Consider the following 16,357-nt stretch of genomic DNA (forward strand, 5'->3'; position numbering starts at 1 on the left):
TTTCTATTACAGCTAATAACCTAATTATTCTATTAAGTATATATACTGGGGTCCTATAGTCCCAGGATCTGTCTGTCAGATACGTGTCCCACGTATCTGGATCATATTAGGCAAACGCCTTCAGTCAAGGAGTTAGGCCCGCTTTCAGGGTCACTTCAGGCTTGTGTTACCGTTCGGCCTGTCAGGGTGATCCAGCTCCTGGAAAACGAATCACAATTTTATATAGGTTTAAAAAAAAGTTTTTTTTTTTTATGTTATTTTCTCGGGACAACCTGATCTTAGTGTGGGAGAAGTCCGGTCGAGGCCCTCTCACTCGGCAGTCAATACCCATAGGGGTTGCCTCCCTCGGTAGACCATACACACCGCAGTGGAGGGTCCTGCCCCGGTCTTGCCTTCTCCCTTTTCTCCCTTTAGGCTTGTCCCCTTTATTTAGCATCCTTCATTCATGCAGAATATTAGTTCTCCCTTAGCTTGAGTTTCAGTTTCCCAGGAGCGGACTCAACCCTCCAAGTTTCAGTAGTTACTGGTCCTTTTATTCTGGATGCGTGGGTCCCTTTCTGCAGTTCTCACAGCTGTTTCAGTAGTCAGTAAAACAAGGTACAGTCCCTCACATCGGGGGTTCAGTGATTCTTCCCTCCCATGGCTGCTTGTTGAAACACTTTCTTTTTTATCTTCTGACAAGTTAAATAACAGTTATCTAATTTGCTTTGCCGTATGGCCCTTTCCAGGTTCCTGTAGCAGGATTCATCTGATAGCCACGGCTACATTCACATTTGTAGCCACCTTTCAGGTTGATACAGATTTGACTACAGATACCAGGGTTTTGGCATTCATCAATATCTCCGCAGGTTCTCTTGTCTACAAGCTCAAACCCAGCTGGACAGTCACATTCATAGCCAATAATGAAATCTCTGCAGATGCGGGAGCATCCACCGTTGTTCACCAAACATTCATTTATGTTGCATTCCTTCAGAGGCTCATCACCCCAGTCCTTGGAGTCTCTCTGGTGGTTACACACTTTATTGATATCTATGCATTCTCCACTTCTGCACTTGAATTTGCCAGGTCCCAGGCACTGAATAACATTGTTACAGTTTGCTTCATCAGTGCCATCCAGACAGTCTCTCACACCACTGCACTGCCTACTCCCATGGACACAGTTCCCATCTTCACATCTGAACTGGTCTGGCCTGCAGGTCCAGGAAGGGCAGTTAATTTCATCACTTCCATCCTTACAATAAGGATCTCTGTCAAATCGCCACTTCTTGTAGATACATTCACCTGAGCCGCACTGCACCTCACTCACAGAACACTCAGAACACTTCACCAGAGGTGCAGGCTGGCAGCCACACTGCTCCAAAGATTCATCCGAGTGGTCGGAGCAGTCACCTTGACCATTGCAGACAAAGCTTTTGGAAATACATTGTCCACTACTGCATGTGAACTCTGCTGCACTACAAGTCACATTGCCACAATTCTCTTCATCTTCTCCACTGTCACAGTCTTTTTCACCATCACATTTCCATGACACTGTTCTCATATGACACAGCTCAGCACTTTCATCAGACCCATTTTCACAGTCCGGATCCCCATCACACTGCCATCTGTTTGGCACATACTGACCACTGTTGCACACAAAATCAGATTCATCACACATCTTCTTCACACAAGCACTCTCATCACTGCCATCTGAGCAGTCTTCACATTTTACTCTAGCACCGTCGGCAGCAGTGCACAGTCAGGCGAAGGCGAGCAGCAGGCAGAGCGCCCCGCACCGTCACCTGTGTCACTTATACTACTCCTATTACCCATGCTGTTAGTGTCAGTGGCATCCTCCTTTTCTTTTTGCCACAGACCATTCACCACAACTGGATGAGACACATGATTACTAGTTAGGAAAGAGAGTGTAACGTCTGCTATACAGCTGCAGGCAGTGCCAGCTGCAACCTTAGGTTTGTGAAAGAGCCTGCCGGTGGTCATTTGGCAGTGTAATCTGCGTCTCTGCACTAATAGTCTAATAGTCTTTTTTTCATTGCAAGATAAACCTTTTATAAAAAGAATGCTAGAGTGAAGCAGCAGAGCCGCTGCTGCCGCTGCCTCCATGGTTACGTCAGACAGGCTGCAGGGTCCTGATGTCCGCTCCTCTGCTCTGTGCCGACTCGCCTCACGATGAGAGTCGACTGCCGGTGTCCACTGACGCCTCTGGTCTCCCGTAGCAACTCGATCTCGGATGTTCCGCAATTACTTCAATTTCCCTGCGTTTTGCAGCTTCTGTCAGGTCTATTCTTTGTCTCTCAGAGCCGTCCGTGGCTCTGCAGCGTCTCTCAGGGCTCTCTCCGTCCAGTGGTAGTCCCTCCGTAGTGTCTCAGGTCTCCCAGCGCCGCTCCAGTCTCTCGGCGCCGCTCCGGTCTCTCGGCCTGTTCAGGTCTCAGCGAGTCCAGGTCTCGGCCTGTGCGGGCCTCATATGTTGCAGGAAGCATGTCATATCATGCTCCTGCCTTTTTCTTGTCACAGTCAAAACATTTAAGAGCAAAAATAGGATACACAAGATACACCGGGCCCATATATTAGGCACCACCACTCAAACTTGGATAAAACAGCACTTCTTTTCAGTCAAGCACTCGTTCGTCTCTGCCCACTCCCCTTGCAGAGAGTACAGAACCACGGATCGGAACTCTGCACTCGCTTTGCAGCAACGCTCACTCACACAGCACAATCGCACACGAAGGCCTCCAGCACATCTCATTCATACTACAGGAATATAACTTAGAATGATAACCAACCAAACCAACCAAACAAGTATTGTCTCTGACTGTGTTCTTCGTGAAGTGACTTGTAACACTTTGTTTCAAACCCTTACACTTACACAAATACTTTCAACACAAAATACATACATAAAAACACATACAATTATTAACACTCCAGTTAGTATCCCTCCAGCAGCTGAAAACATACCGTTTGTCTGCAGTTTCGGGAGATCTTTGCTCCTGCGGTGAGCAGGTGAGAGTGGAGTCCCCTCCGAGCAAAACGCTCAGGGTGCACCTAGGGGTGTCCACGCTGCAGCCGATCCCACAGCCGAGCAGAGTGTCTCCTGCCTGGCTCACCAAAATGACTCACAGAAAGCTGACTCCACAATCCGTAAGATTGTAAAGTAGGTATGTTTACTCAATTCTATGCAGCACAGGGCGGGTAGTCCCACCAAAGTCGTACACGCCTAACGTGGCAAATTGCTCTAGTAAAGAGTTACATATACATGAACATTCCTATACATATACATATTCCTAACCTGTCCCTTTGTGAACAGTCCTCCTTATCTCAGACCCCTTGATTAAAGTCCGAACCATGAGGTTGTTTTTGATCTGGTTCTCGGGGTCCGAGAGGCTCCTGTTATCTGGTGGTATAAGTGCAGCACAGGCACAAATGTAGCACATATTCATTCTTAATCAATTGCTCTCTAATTTCTAATTCCAATGTTTCAGCTTGCTCTTTTCCGGATCCACAGGTATTCTACTATTAATGTTCAAAGCCTGACAGACCCCGTCCTCCGTGGATCAAAATACATGGGGTCTTAAGGGTTCTTTTGGTCATTCTATCATAAAATACTGGATCATTTTTAATTTACTCTTTAATTTTCTGGGGCCCCTATTGTTCCAATTTCTAATCATTATTCATAATGGACTTTTTGGTCATATATCTGGTAATTTGCTCCCTTTCTGGTCCTTGGTCTTCGATTTTATCTGACCCATCCGGGAATTTTACTAGTGGCAATTCCCACAGCCCTTGGTTGCCCCCAGTGAGAGTGTCTTGCAGGGGGTTTAGGACCTATCACCCACCCACATATCACTCCATTCACCAGCCCAGCCCCCCCCGACAGGAGATTAGAACCGGTGAGAAAACAAAAAGACCTCCACGCTGACTTTAGAAGTCTCAGTTACACTCTCACACACAAACACGGGCAACCGTACCTTTACCCAACCGGACGGTATCTTACGAATCAGTCGTCTTCGTCCAGAGTCCAACCGGACGGTATCCACAAGCGTCTTCGTTTGGGATCGAACCAGACGGTATCCAAACGACTGTCGTCTTCATCCGGTTCGATTCCGGACACCGGAACCCAACCGAACGGTATCCAAACGACCCTGTCGTCTTCGTCCGGATCTTCGCGCGCAGAATTACGGGCAAAAAACAGCTGGCAAGGGAGCTCAAAAAAAATCAAATTCTTTGCTTACCTTTATTCAGGTTCAGGATGGCATTAGTCCTGATCTGACTCAAACAGGAGCCACCAAATGGTGAGGCGCCTCTCCTAGATTAAATCAGAATTCAGGAACTATAGCCATCCCGGACGAGCCCCCAAATTGTTATAAATGGCTCAGGATTCAAATTAGGATTAAAATAAAAATAGGATTTATTGAAAGAATATAAAGGAATAGAGGTAAGCAAACAGCGCTGGGTGCACCGGGAGTCTCCGCTCCACCAGGACGCACACCAGTTACATCAAGCAGCAGATTTTTATGCTCCTAGACTAATACATATTCATTACTACTTCTAAAAAAAATAGATTATTAAAATTAGCTTCCGGGGTGCAGTCCCTCCTACTGGAGCATGCGCAGTCTCCTCTGGGGTCTCTTCTGGGGGTCTCTAGGGGTCTTTCATGCTGAAGGCTCGTAGTCTTCCTCTCCCCCTTTGTACTTACTGGGCACCATACCAAGTTTATAGAACATCCTCTTCAAGTCTTGTCTCCCAGCCGTCCTTCAGCTTCTTTCTCCTTCCTCTTTATCTCTTGGCCCCCCCTAACCAGATACCAAAGATCCACATAGTATCCCATAACAGTCACTAGTTGTTATCAGTTGTTCTGAAACTCCCAGACACACGAGTAATTAAAACATTCTTCCCCAGCCATTCACAGACACATCTATAGCAGTGTTAGAAATAGAAGTCCGGAATAACAAAAGCAAACAGGTTCATAAATTTAAGAAGTGATAAATTGACTAGAATGAGGGGGAGACTGGGACACACTGCATCTGTGGTTCAAGAATTAAATTGCCAGTGCAGGGCCCAGAGGCAGACAGGATTCAAACAGAATTGTTCTTTATGGACACGAATTGTTAAAACATTCCTCACACTCCCACTGGCGCATGTGTATCAGTCTCCGGTGGTCCCTCTGGGGGTCTCTCGTGCTGAAGGTTCATAGGCTTCCTCCCAGGCTTTGTCCTTGTCCTTCTCCTTTGTCCATTTTGGCTGGATATCAGAGACTTGCACAGCATCCCCTGCAAGCTTTGTCCTTTAGTCATCCTTCAGCTTTCCCCTTCTCCTTAATCTCTTGGCTGGAAATCAGAAACTTGTACTCTCTTCTTATCTGGTAGTCTCTGGGCCGGATGCCAGATACTTACAGTAGTTAGCAGTTGTGTTTTTTTTGAAAACCCCTTTGTTCTCTTATTCCCTAGACCCGGGCCTCAATGTTAACCCTTCAAATCCCCTATTGACACGAATTGCTGGACCATTCCTTTGCAAGATACAAGAACTACATACATTAACCACTCTTTTTCTTAGACCTGTGGTTATACAAGGGTATGTAAGACAGAAGGTGACATTTCATCATGCGGCCCTAGCATTGTTCCATATTGACACGAATCAGATGAACACATTTCACATTGTCCGTGACACCCCTTGCCATATTTAATTCCAAATATGCCTTGGCCTTCGTTGTCGCATCCCTGCATACTCTGACAGCATCCCTATATTCCTCCCAAGTGGCCTGTCCCTTTTTCCACATGTAAACTTCCTTCTTCTTTTTGAGCTTCACCAGGAGCTCCCTGCTCATCCATGCAGGTCTCCTGCCCCCTTTGCTTGTGTTCTTGCTCATAGGGACACACCAATCTTGAGCTTGGAGGAAGTGATACTTGAATACTGACCATCTGTCTTGGACCCTCCCTCCTTCCTGGATTCTGACCCATGGGATTCCTCCAAGTAGGTCCCTGAAGAGGCCAAAGTTTGCTCTCCTGAAGTCCAGGGTTGTGATCCTACTTTTTGCCCTGCTTCCTCCTCGCAAGATCCTGAACTCCACCATATCATGGTCACTGCAGCCAAGGCTGCCACCGACCCTTACATCTCCAACTAGTCCTTCCTCATTTGTTAGTACAAGGTCCAGGAGCACACCTCTCCTTGTTGGCTTCTCTACCACCTGTGTCAAAAAGTTGTCATCAGTGCACTGCAGGAACCTCCTGGACTTTCCAGATGGCTTTTGAAGATCATAGAATCATATAGTGGTTTGTATTGGAAGGGATCTTAAAGATCATACAATTCCAGCCACCCTTCCACTAGACCAGGTTACTCAAAACCCCATCCAACCTGTCCTTAAATGCTTCCAGGGATGGGGCTCCAGCCCTTTGATCCCCAAGGATGGATACTCCAGTGCTCATTCACGCACACATTAAAGAATAGAATCATAGAATCATGGAATATCCTGAGTTGGAAGGGACCCACAAGGATCATTGAGTCCAAATCCTGGGTCCTCACAGGACCACCCAACTATCAGACAGTATGTCTGAGAGCTTGTGGTGGATTTACCCTACCGGACAGCTGAACTCCACCACATCTGCTCTCTCAATCATGATGAAAAGTGCTCAAGGGTTGAGATAGGGACAGGGAGATCATTCACCAATTAGTGTGACAGGAAAAAACAGACTCAGCACAGGGAGATTTATTGCTTATCACTAGCAGACTAGAACAGTGAGGGACTAAAAGCAAACCAAAAACACGTTCCAGCCTCATCCAACCTCTTCTACATGTTCCCCTGCAAAGCGGCAGGGGAAACGGGGAATGAGGGTTGTGGTCAGTCCATAATGCTTTGTCTCTGCTGCTCCTTCACGGTTACTCTCTTACTCTGCTCCAGTGGGGGGTCCCTCCCACAGGATGCAGTCCTTCCCAAACTGATCCTATGTGGGCTTCCCGCAGGCAGCAGCTTGTGGCATAAGGACCACATGGACACCAGGGTTCTTTTAGGATCAGTAACTGCTGCTACTTTGTCGATGACATAACTTCAACTCCTTTTCTGAGGACAGGCTCCCTTCTTATACCATTCACTCTACAGCAGTACTTTTCCACTAACTATGGTCAACAATTTTGCCCGGCAACAGCAAACACCCAGCAACTTCCATGCCTTAACTTAACGGCTGCAGAACAAGCAGTCAAGGTGTCTCCTGAATCACCTTTCTTTGTTCCCTCTAAACTCTTTACATTCCTGATGGCCTCATCGTTCAGAGTCCGATGTTATCACCAACCATGGGGCTTGTCGACCCACATGGACACACTCCCACATCTCCCCCTTCTTTATTAACATAAAAAAGCATGATTAACACAAATTAAGAAAGCACGATTAACACAAACTAAAACACAGAGAAAAACTACCAGGCATACTAATCCTATCTTTAACAAATTTTGTAACCACATCCCTGGGAGAGGCAGGCACTGAGTGCTGCCCAGCCTGGGGGAACTCTGGCTGCCCATCCAGCTCCTGGAGTCCTTGTTTGTGGGTCCTGCATATGCCAGCGGGACCCTCTTATACGTTGTTTTTTTGTTTGTGCTGGAGTCCAAACCGTGGAGGAGAGTGTTGTGATCATGTTAAGGCAGATGATGAGACGGATGACCAGACCCATCATGCTGACACCCATGTAGGACCAGCTCCTGTTGAAACACAAGCATAACCTCGGCCCCAAGTTATTAGTGAGTAGGGCCCTTCCCAATGATTGGTGCTTAAATATTTTACCATGACTTGTGCCCTTTCTTTAACTGAGTTTAAAGTATTGTGATTAAAATGTCTGTGAATTGGAAGACCTTCTTGTGTCCATCGATTAAAAAGATTAAGAACATAGCATGCTTTAGCTAACCTTTCCTGTGGGGTCATACCCATACTCCCTCTTTTTTGTTTTAGAAGCAAAGCTTTTAGGGTACCACGGACCTGTTCAATAATTGCTTGACCTGTGGGGAGAATGAGGCATACCCGTCAGATGTTGAATGTCCCATTGTTAAAAAAAAAGTGGGTTGCATGGGCCACATATCCTGGCCCATTATCTGTTTTAATCATTTTGGGGATTTCTAATGTTGCAAAAGCTGACAGAAAATGTTTACACACACCCTTTTCCTTTTCTCCTGCATGGACAAACACAAAAATACAGGCGGAAAAGGTATCAATTGAAACATAAACATAGCAAAGTTTTCCAAATTGTGGCAAATGTGTAACAAACAATCATTTAAGTCTGTTACTATTACTTTCCATAACTGGGGGAGCATAGCTGGAGATAGCAATCCTGGTTGAAGTGCTCCCATATCTTCCATGACTTCATTAATTTTTCTCAAATCATGTAACAGTCTCCACTTTTCATTCATTTTCTTGATTACAAACACCAGTTTCTTGGTTACAAATACCAGAGAATACTGGAAACTTTTCTCTTTTGGCTATTTCTAGGGCCATTTGTATGGCTTTCACTTCTGCATACTGACTCGACTCACCTTTCCCTTCCATGGTTTGCACGTTTCATCATGTGGGATAACTCCACACAGCAGCTTTCCACTTCTGATGATCCCCTACCACGTCACAGGATTCATCAGTGAAAGACACATACTGCTTTCCATCTTCTGGCAACTCATTGTATGGTGGTGCTGTATTGGGTCTGTTTCTTTGGCATGAATTACCTCTTCAGTCGATACTCAGAAATCTCTGCCTTCCAGCCTGGACAGTATCTCTTCCAGGATTCCTGGGCGATTAGGTTTTCTCATTAGAGCCCGCTGTGTAATTAATGCTATCTACTTACTCCACGTAGCATCAGTTGCATGGTGTGTAGTGGGAATTTTCCCTTTGAACATCCAATGTAATACAGGTAGCCGTGGTGCCAAGAGGAGCTGTGCTTCTGTACCCACAACTTCTGAAGCAGCTCAAACACCCTCATACGCTGTTAGTATCTCCTTTTCAGCTGGGGTGTAATGGGCTTCTGATCCTCGATAGCCCCGGCTCCAGAAACCGGGAGGTTGACATCCAGTTTCTTCTGGGGTTTTCTGCCATAGGCTGCAGGTGAGGCCATGCTCCCCAGCTGCAATGTAAAGGATGTTTTGCACAGCTGTTCTTCTATGTATCCCAAGGGCTACTGCACGAGCTATTTCCTGTTTAATCTGTTCAAAGGCCTATTGTTGCTTGGGACCCCACTCAAAATGATTCCTCTTTCGAGTCACTCGATATAGAGGACTCACAAGCTGACTATAGCTTGGAACATGCATTCTCCAGAACCCCTCAAGGCTTATGAAAGCTTGTGTTTCCTTTTTTTCTAATTGGTGGAGACATAGCAGTTATTCTGTTGATCATATCCATTGGGATGTGGTGACGTCCATCCTGATATTTTACCCCCAAGAACTGGATTTCCTGTGCAGGTGCCTTGACCTTACTCTGTTTAATGGCAAAAACAGCTTTCAGGATTGGATTATTTTCTTCCCTTTCTCAAAAAAATTCTTCTGCTGTGTCACCCCACACAATCACAGAATCACAGAATTTCTAGGTTGGAAGAGACCTCAAGATCATCGAGTCCAACCTCTGACCTAACACTAACAAGTCCTCCACTAAACCATATCACTAAGCTCTACATCTAAACGTCTTTTAAAGACCTCCAGGGATGGTGACTCAACCACTTCCCTGGGCAGCCCGTTCCAATGCCTCACAACCCTTTCGGTAAAGAAGTTCTTCCTAACATCCAACCTAAAACGTCCCTGGTGCAACTTTAGCCCATTCCCACTCATCCTGTGACCAGGCACGTGGGAGAATAGACCAACCCCCACCTCGCTACAGCCTTCTTTAAGGTACCTGTAGAGAGCAATAAGGACGCCCCTGAGCCTCCTCTTCTCCAGGCTGAATAAGCCCAGCTCCCTCAGTCGCTCCTCGTAAGACTTGTTCTCCAGACCCCTCACCAGCTTGGTCGCCCTTCTCTGGACTCTAATGATGTCATCAATGTACTGCAGGTGTTCAGGAGCTTCCCCTTGCTCCAGCGCAGACTGGATCAGTGCATGGCAAATGTTATGGCTCTGTTTCCACCCCTGGGGCAGTCGATTCCAGGTGTATGGGATGCCTCTCTAAGCGAAAGAAAACCATGGCCTGCACGCTTCTGCCAGAGGGATGGAGAAAAATGCATTAGCCATATGAATTGTGGCATACCACTTGGCTGCCTTTGACTCCAGTTCATATTAAAGTTCTATCATGTCCAGCACCACAGCACTCAGCAGTTGCATGACTTCATTCAGGCCTCGATAGTCCACTGTTCACCTCCACTCACCATTAGACTTTCTCACTGGCCATATGGGACTATTGAAAAGGTTAGTGAATCTTGCTGATCACTCCTTAGCTCTCCAGTCAATGAACCAGCTCATGGATGGGAAAAAGAGATTGTCCTGGTTTCATCTGGGATAGTGTTTATTTTCCTCTTAGTATCTGGTAGGGTGCTGTTTTGGGGATTTAGGATGAGAATACTGTTGATAACAGGCTGATGTTTTAATTGTTTCAGAGCAGTGCTTACACTAAGCCAAGGACTTTTCAGCTTCTCAGTCCTGCCAGTGAGTAGGCTGGGGGTGCACAAGAAGCTGGAAGGGGACAGACCCAGGTCAGCTGACCCAAACTGGCCAAAGGGATATCCTGTACCATATGATGTCATGCTTAACAATTTATAGGGGGAGACTGGCAGGGAATGTGAGGGACTAGCACTTGGGGATGGACTGGGTATTGGTCAGTGGTGGTGAGCAATTGCATTCTCCATCACTTGTTTTGTATACGTTATTATTATTACTATTATCTTTATTATTATTATTTTCTTTATTTTCTGCTCTAATAAACTGTCTATATCTCAACCCACAAGCTTTTACTATTTTTTTCCGATTCTCTTGGGAGGGTGATCAAATGACTTTGTGGTGCTTAGCTGCCGGCTGTGTTAAACCACAAAAGGTAGTCTGTGTTGGTGTGATATTGCTGCCTGTGCACCATTGTGGTAGTGATTGGCACCTTCTGTTCTACAACCCTCAGAAATCCCACAACAGAAGGGTTTTCTGAGATGCCATGCATGGTAGACAGCTTCTTAATTCTCTCTGTTCTTAAGGCAGGTATGCCAAAAATGTACCAGTACTTAAAGGGTCCTTGAAGTACCCTCTCCACAGCGCCTCTGGGCCAGTCACGATGGGGTGCTTTTGCCATTCATTCCTGGATAGGCTCACTTCAGTCTTCAATACAGTTAGCTTTTGGAATCCCACTGTGACTCCAGAAATACAGATGGTTTCTGCCCCTTTGTAGCCTGATGGCATTAGGGTACACTGCGCCAGTTTTCACTTGAGTGTTGTGCTCCTGCAGGTTTGATGTGCCAGGCCATCAGATCCACGCAGTCCAGTAAATCCAGTTTCTCTTTCCTCTGCCTGGCCCCTCTAGTCCTGGTTGGAGTACCTGTCACTTATTTCTTGCAAATGTGAAGCAAATGTCCCTTCATCAGGGCTAGGAGTAACATGAGCCCTTCTATGCCCTCTGCGGGACTTCCCAACAGAAACCAGAGCAGTAATTTTTCTAGGAGACTCCCTTTTTTGCTGCAGTAGTTCCTTGCAGTTCATGTACCCAAGCTGTTAGGGTGGAGGTAGGTTCACCATCCCACTTCCTCATGTCTTCCCCATGGTCACGCAGATAAAACCACAGGGTGCCACATGGTGTGCATTCCTGGCACTCTCTCCCTTGAGCAGGAAAATGCTGACTCTTAATGGCTGAAATATTGCTCCATCTGGGTGAGGAGGAAGATACATATTCTTCAAGGTGGTGGACCTATTGGGACAGTTTCTCCACAGCAGAGATGCAGGCCTGTAGTGGGGCAGAGAGATTTTCTTCATGCTGATGAAGCTGCCTGGAAACCACATCCATTGATGGTCCCATCCCATCTCTCCAATTCATTGCTGTCAGTGTTCTGGCATGTGATGATGGGTCACTGTACAAACTTCTGCCATGTGGATGGCATGCACTGGACTTCATCAGTATCTGGTCAGACATTTGGATGTCTGGTCATCGTCCAAATAACTATAAACCATCTCCAGCATGGCTAATTCCCTCAGGTGCTGGAGACATTTCTCCATGGTGGTCCAATTGCTCCAATTACCTAGTCGATAAATAATATCTTCCTTGTGGGGAAACCTTTCTTTCACACATGACAGAAGTTGCCTCCAGAGGCTGAGAACGTGTGCCTCTCTCCCAATTTCTCTGTCAAGGACCCTTTCTCCAGAGAGGGATCCCAGCAGTTTGGCTTCCTTGCCTTCTAGTTCCTGGCTACCAGCCCCAGTGTCCCAGCATCAAATTAACCAGGTGACAATGTGCTTGCCTGGGTGACAACTGAAATCATAGAATCAATGGTTCATATAATAATAGAATGGCTCAGGTTGGAAGGGACCTTAAAGATCATCTTGTTCCAACCCCTCTGCTATGTGCAGGGATGCCACCCACTAGATCAGGCTTCCCAGGGCCCCTTCCAACCTGGTCTTTAACACCTCCAGGGATGGAGCATTCATAATTTCTCTGGGCAACCTGTTCCAGTGCCTCACCACCCTCATAGTAACGATTTTCCTCCTTATATATAATCTAAATTTACCCTCTTTTACTTGAAAGCCATTACTACTTGTCCTATAATTATCTGACTGAGCAAAAAGTCACTCTCCATCTTTTTATAAGCCCCCTTTAAGTATTGAAAAACCACAATGAGGTCTCCCTGCAGCCTTCTCTTCTTTGGGCTGAACATCCCCAGCTCTCTTAGCCTTTCTTCATAGCACATGTACTCCAGCCCCTGGATTATATTTGTGGACATCCTTTGGACCCATTCTAACAGATTTTAGTGGGTTTACGTGGCAAGTTTTTGGTAACAGGGGGCCATAGGGGTGGCTTCTGTGAGAAGAATCTAGAAGCTGCCCCATGTTAGGTAAGGGCCCCACTGCTGGCCAGAGCTGAGACAATAAGTGATGTTGTTTGTGCCTCTGTGAGAATATATTTAAGACAGGGAAAAAAAAAAACAACAAACAAAAAAAAAAAAAAAAAAAAAAACACTGCTACATAGCAGCTGGGAGAGTGAGAGGAGTGAGAAACAGCCCTGTAGGCGCCAAGGTCAGTGAAGAAGGAATGGGAGAGGTGCTCCAGGCGCCAGAGCAGAAGTCCCCTGCGGCCTGTGGTGACGACTATGGTGAAGCAGGCTGTCCCCCTGCAGCCCATGGATTACCACTGTGGAGCAGGGTTCCACACTACATCCTGTGGAGGAGACCATGGTGGAGCAGGTGGACCTGAACTGAAGGAGGCTGCGGCTAGTGGAAGATCCCCGCCAGAGCAGATTCCGGGCCAGACCAGTAGCCTGTGGAGAGAAGACCATGCAGGAGCAGGTGACCTGGCAGGAGCTGCTGCCCTTGGGGGACTCGTGTTGGAGCAGTTTTCTCCTGAGGGATGGACCCCGTGGTACGGACCCATATCTGGAGCAGTTCTGGAAGAGCTGCTGCCTGTGGAGAGCCCGCACCAGATCAGTTCAGCAAGGACTGCACCCCATGGGAGGGACCCTACAGCACAGGGGACGAGAGTGACCAAGAAGGAGTGGTGGAGAAGAAGCATTATAGACTGACCATAATCCCCATTCCCCCGTTCCCCTGAGCCACTCGGGGGGAGGAGGTGAAAGAGGGTGGATGGGGGGAAGGTGCTTTTGGTTTCTTTCCTTTGTTTCTCACTTCTTTAGCTTGTTAGTAATAGGCAATAAATCTTACCATCACCCTATGCTGAGTCTGTTTTCCCTGTCACGATAATTACTGCGTGATCTCCCTGTCCTTATCTCAACACTTGAGCCCTTTTCATCATATTTTCTCCCTGTTCCTCTTTGAGGAGGAGGAGTGAGAGAGAGACCGTAGTGGAACTTGGATGCCCACCCGAGTAAAACCACCACACAGATCTACATCCTTTTTGTGCTGGGGGCCCCAGAGTAAGACGTAGTACTTCCTAATGAGGCCTCATGGGACCAGAGTAGAGGGGGACAGTCACCTCTCTCACGCTACTGGCCACTGTTCTTTTGGTGCATCTTAGGATGCAGTTGTACTTCTGCACTGCAAGTATGCACTGCTGGCCTACGTTGAGCTTTTTGTCCACCAGAGGTCAAGGTCCAGATGGGCCTTGAGTATCTCCAGAGAAGGAGATTCAACAAACTCCCTGGGCAGCCTGTTCCAGTGCTACGTCACCCTCACTGTGAAGAAGTTATTTCGCATGCAGGTGCGGAACTTCCTGTGCTCCATTTTGTGGCAATGTGTCGATATGCTCCATTTTGTGGCAATTGCCCCTTGTCCTGTCCCCACAAACCACTGAAAAGAGGTTGGCCAAATCCCTCTGTGTCCCACAGTTAAGATATTTGTAAGCATTAATAAGATCCCCTCTCAGTCTTCTCTTCTCCAGGCTGAACAGACCCAAGTCTCTCAGCCTTTCCTCATAAGGAAGATGCTCCAGGCCCCATATCATCTTTGTGGTCCTCCGCTGGACTCTTTCCAGGAGATCCCTGTCATTTTTGTACCGGGGAGCCCAGAACAGGACACAGTACTCCAGGTGAGGCCTGACCAGGGCAGAGTAGAGGGGGAGGATCACCTCCCTTGACGTGCTGGCCACGCTCCTTTTAATGCACGCCAGGATCCCATTGGCCCTCTTGGCCATGAGTTGGTAACTTCCGTGACTTAACAGAGGGGAAAAGAAGCAACACCAGATGGCAGGGCGTCACCTCAATCACCCTTCTTTATTTCCTCTAAACTCTTTACATTCCTGATTACCTCATCGTTAAGAGTTTGATGTTATCACCAACCACGAGGCTTTCCGACCCCCATTGCCACATTTCCAAATCTCCCCCTTCTTTATTAATATCAACCATTTTTCTGACATGAATTACCACTCCCCATAATGCGCAACTCCTTACCAGCGAGGGGCAGTTGTGTGCGTGTCTCCGCTTCTCTCAGCTCGAGCTTCTCTCCAGCTCCAGTGCGCCTATTTCCAGCGACTTTCTGTACGAGCTTCTCTGAGCGGTTTGCTGAGTCTGGCCGAACCTATCTTCATGAGGCAATCAAAATGCCTGTTCCCGTCCTGGTCTCCATTCTGCCAGCCTGTTCCTCTTCACTTCTTTTTCCTGCTTCTTTATTGATGACATAACTTCATCATGCTGCCTTTTTTTTTATCTTGAGGACAGGCTCCCCTCTTACACCCTTCACCCCACAGTAGTTCTTTTCAAAAATGACTTTTCATTGGTCAAACAACTTTGCATATAACAACAAGAGCAAACACCCAGAAACTTCCATGCCTTAATGGCTGGAGAACAAGCAACTGGAGACTGCATGGAGTCTCCTGAATCACCCTTCTTTGTTCCCTCTAAACTCTTTTACATTCCTGATGGCCTCATCGTTAAGAGTCTGATGTTATCATCAACCATGGGGCTTTCCGACCCCCATGGCCACACTCCCAAATCTCCCCCTTCTTTATTAATATCAACCATTTTCTGGACATGAATTACCACTCCATATATAACATCATTATCATTATTTTTTCCCTGTCTTAATAAACTGTCTTTATCTCAACTCACAGGCTTCACTTTCACGTTTCTCTCCCCCAGCTCAGAGAGGGAGGAGAGAGGGTGAATGAACAGCTGTGTGGTGCTTAGCTGCCGGTCCGGTTAAACCACAACAATTGTGAAGAGTTGCCTCTGAGAAACAGACACAAACAGGTTGAGAGCTTGTGGGTGAACAGTTGGGTGATGGGTCGGGCTCAATTGGTTATAGCAAGTGAGGTTACATCAGGCTGGTAGCAAGTCACTAGTGGGGTTCCCCAGGGCTCCATTTTAGGGCCAGTTCTCTTTGATGTTTTAATGAATGACTTGGATGCAAGAACAGGCAGTGTTTTGAATACTTTTGTGGATGATGCTGAATTGGGAGGAGCTGTTGACTCCCTTGAGAGTAGAGAGTCCTCGCAGAGAGATCTCGACAACTTAGAGAGTTGGGAAATCAACAACAATATGAAATATAACAAGAGCAAGTGCCAGATTTTGCACCTGGGATGGGGCAAACCTGGCTATACACACAGAGTAGGGGACAAGAGGCTGGAGAGCAACCCAACAGAAAGGGATCTGGGGATTTTGGTCAACAGCAAGTTGAATATGAGTCAGCAGTGTGCCCTGGCAGCCAGGAGGGCCAACCATATCCTGGGGTACATCAAGCACGGCATTGCTAGCTGGTAAAGGGACGTGATTGTCCCACTCTACTCGGCACTGGTGCGGACTCACCTAGAATAGTGTGTGCAGTTCTGGACACC

The 16,357-nt window shown here is 47.0% G+C and overlaps 1 protein-coding gene across 1 annotated transcript in view; it reads right to left on the reverse strand.

Moving 5' to 3' along the window:
* Positions 1-697: 697 nt before the first annotated feature.
* LOC309889474 (very low-density lipoprotein receptor-like) overlaps positions 698-16,357 on the reverse strand; it is a gene marked incomplete at both ends in the record, with an annotated part of 519,757 nt that continues 504,097 nt past the window's right edge. Inside the window, one exon of the mRNA XM_082782328.1 lies at positions 698-1,190. Within this exon, the coding sequence (XP_082638454.1) occupies positions 698-1,190 (493 nt within the window). The remainder of the gene's footprint in view (positions 1,191-16,357) is intronic.

The sequence above is a fragment of the Aythya marila genome (assembly GCF_965140915.1).
Source record: "Aythya marila genome assembly, chromosome: W".
Taxonomy (NCBI): domain Eukaryota; kingdom Metazoa; phylum Chordata; class Aves; order Anseriformes; family Anatidae; genus Aythya; species Aythya marila.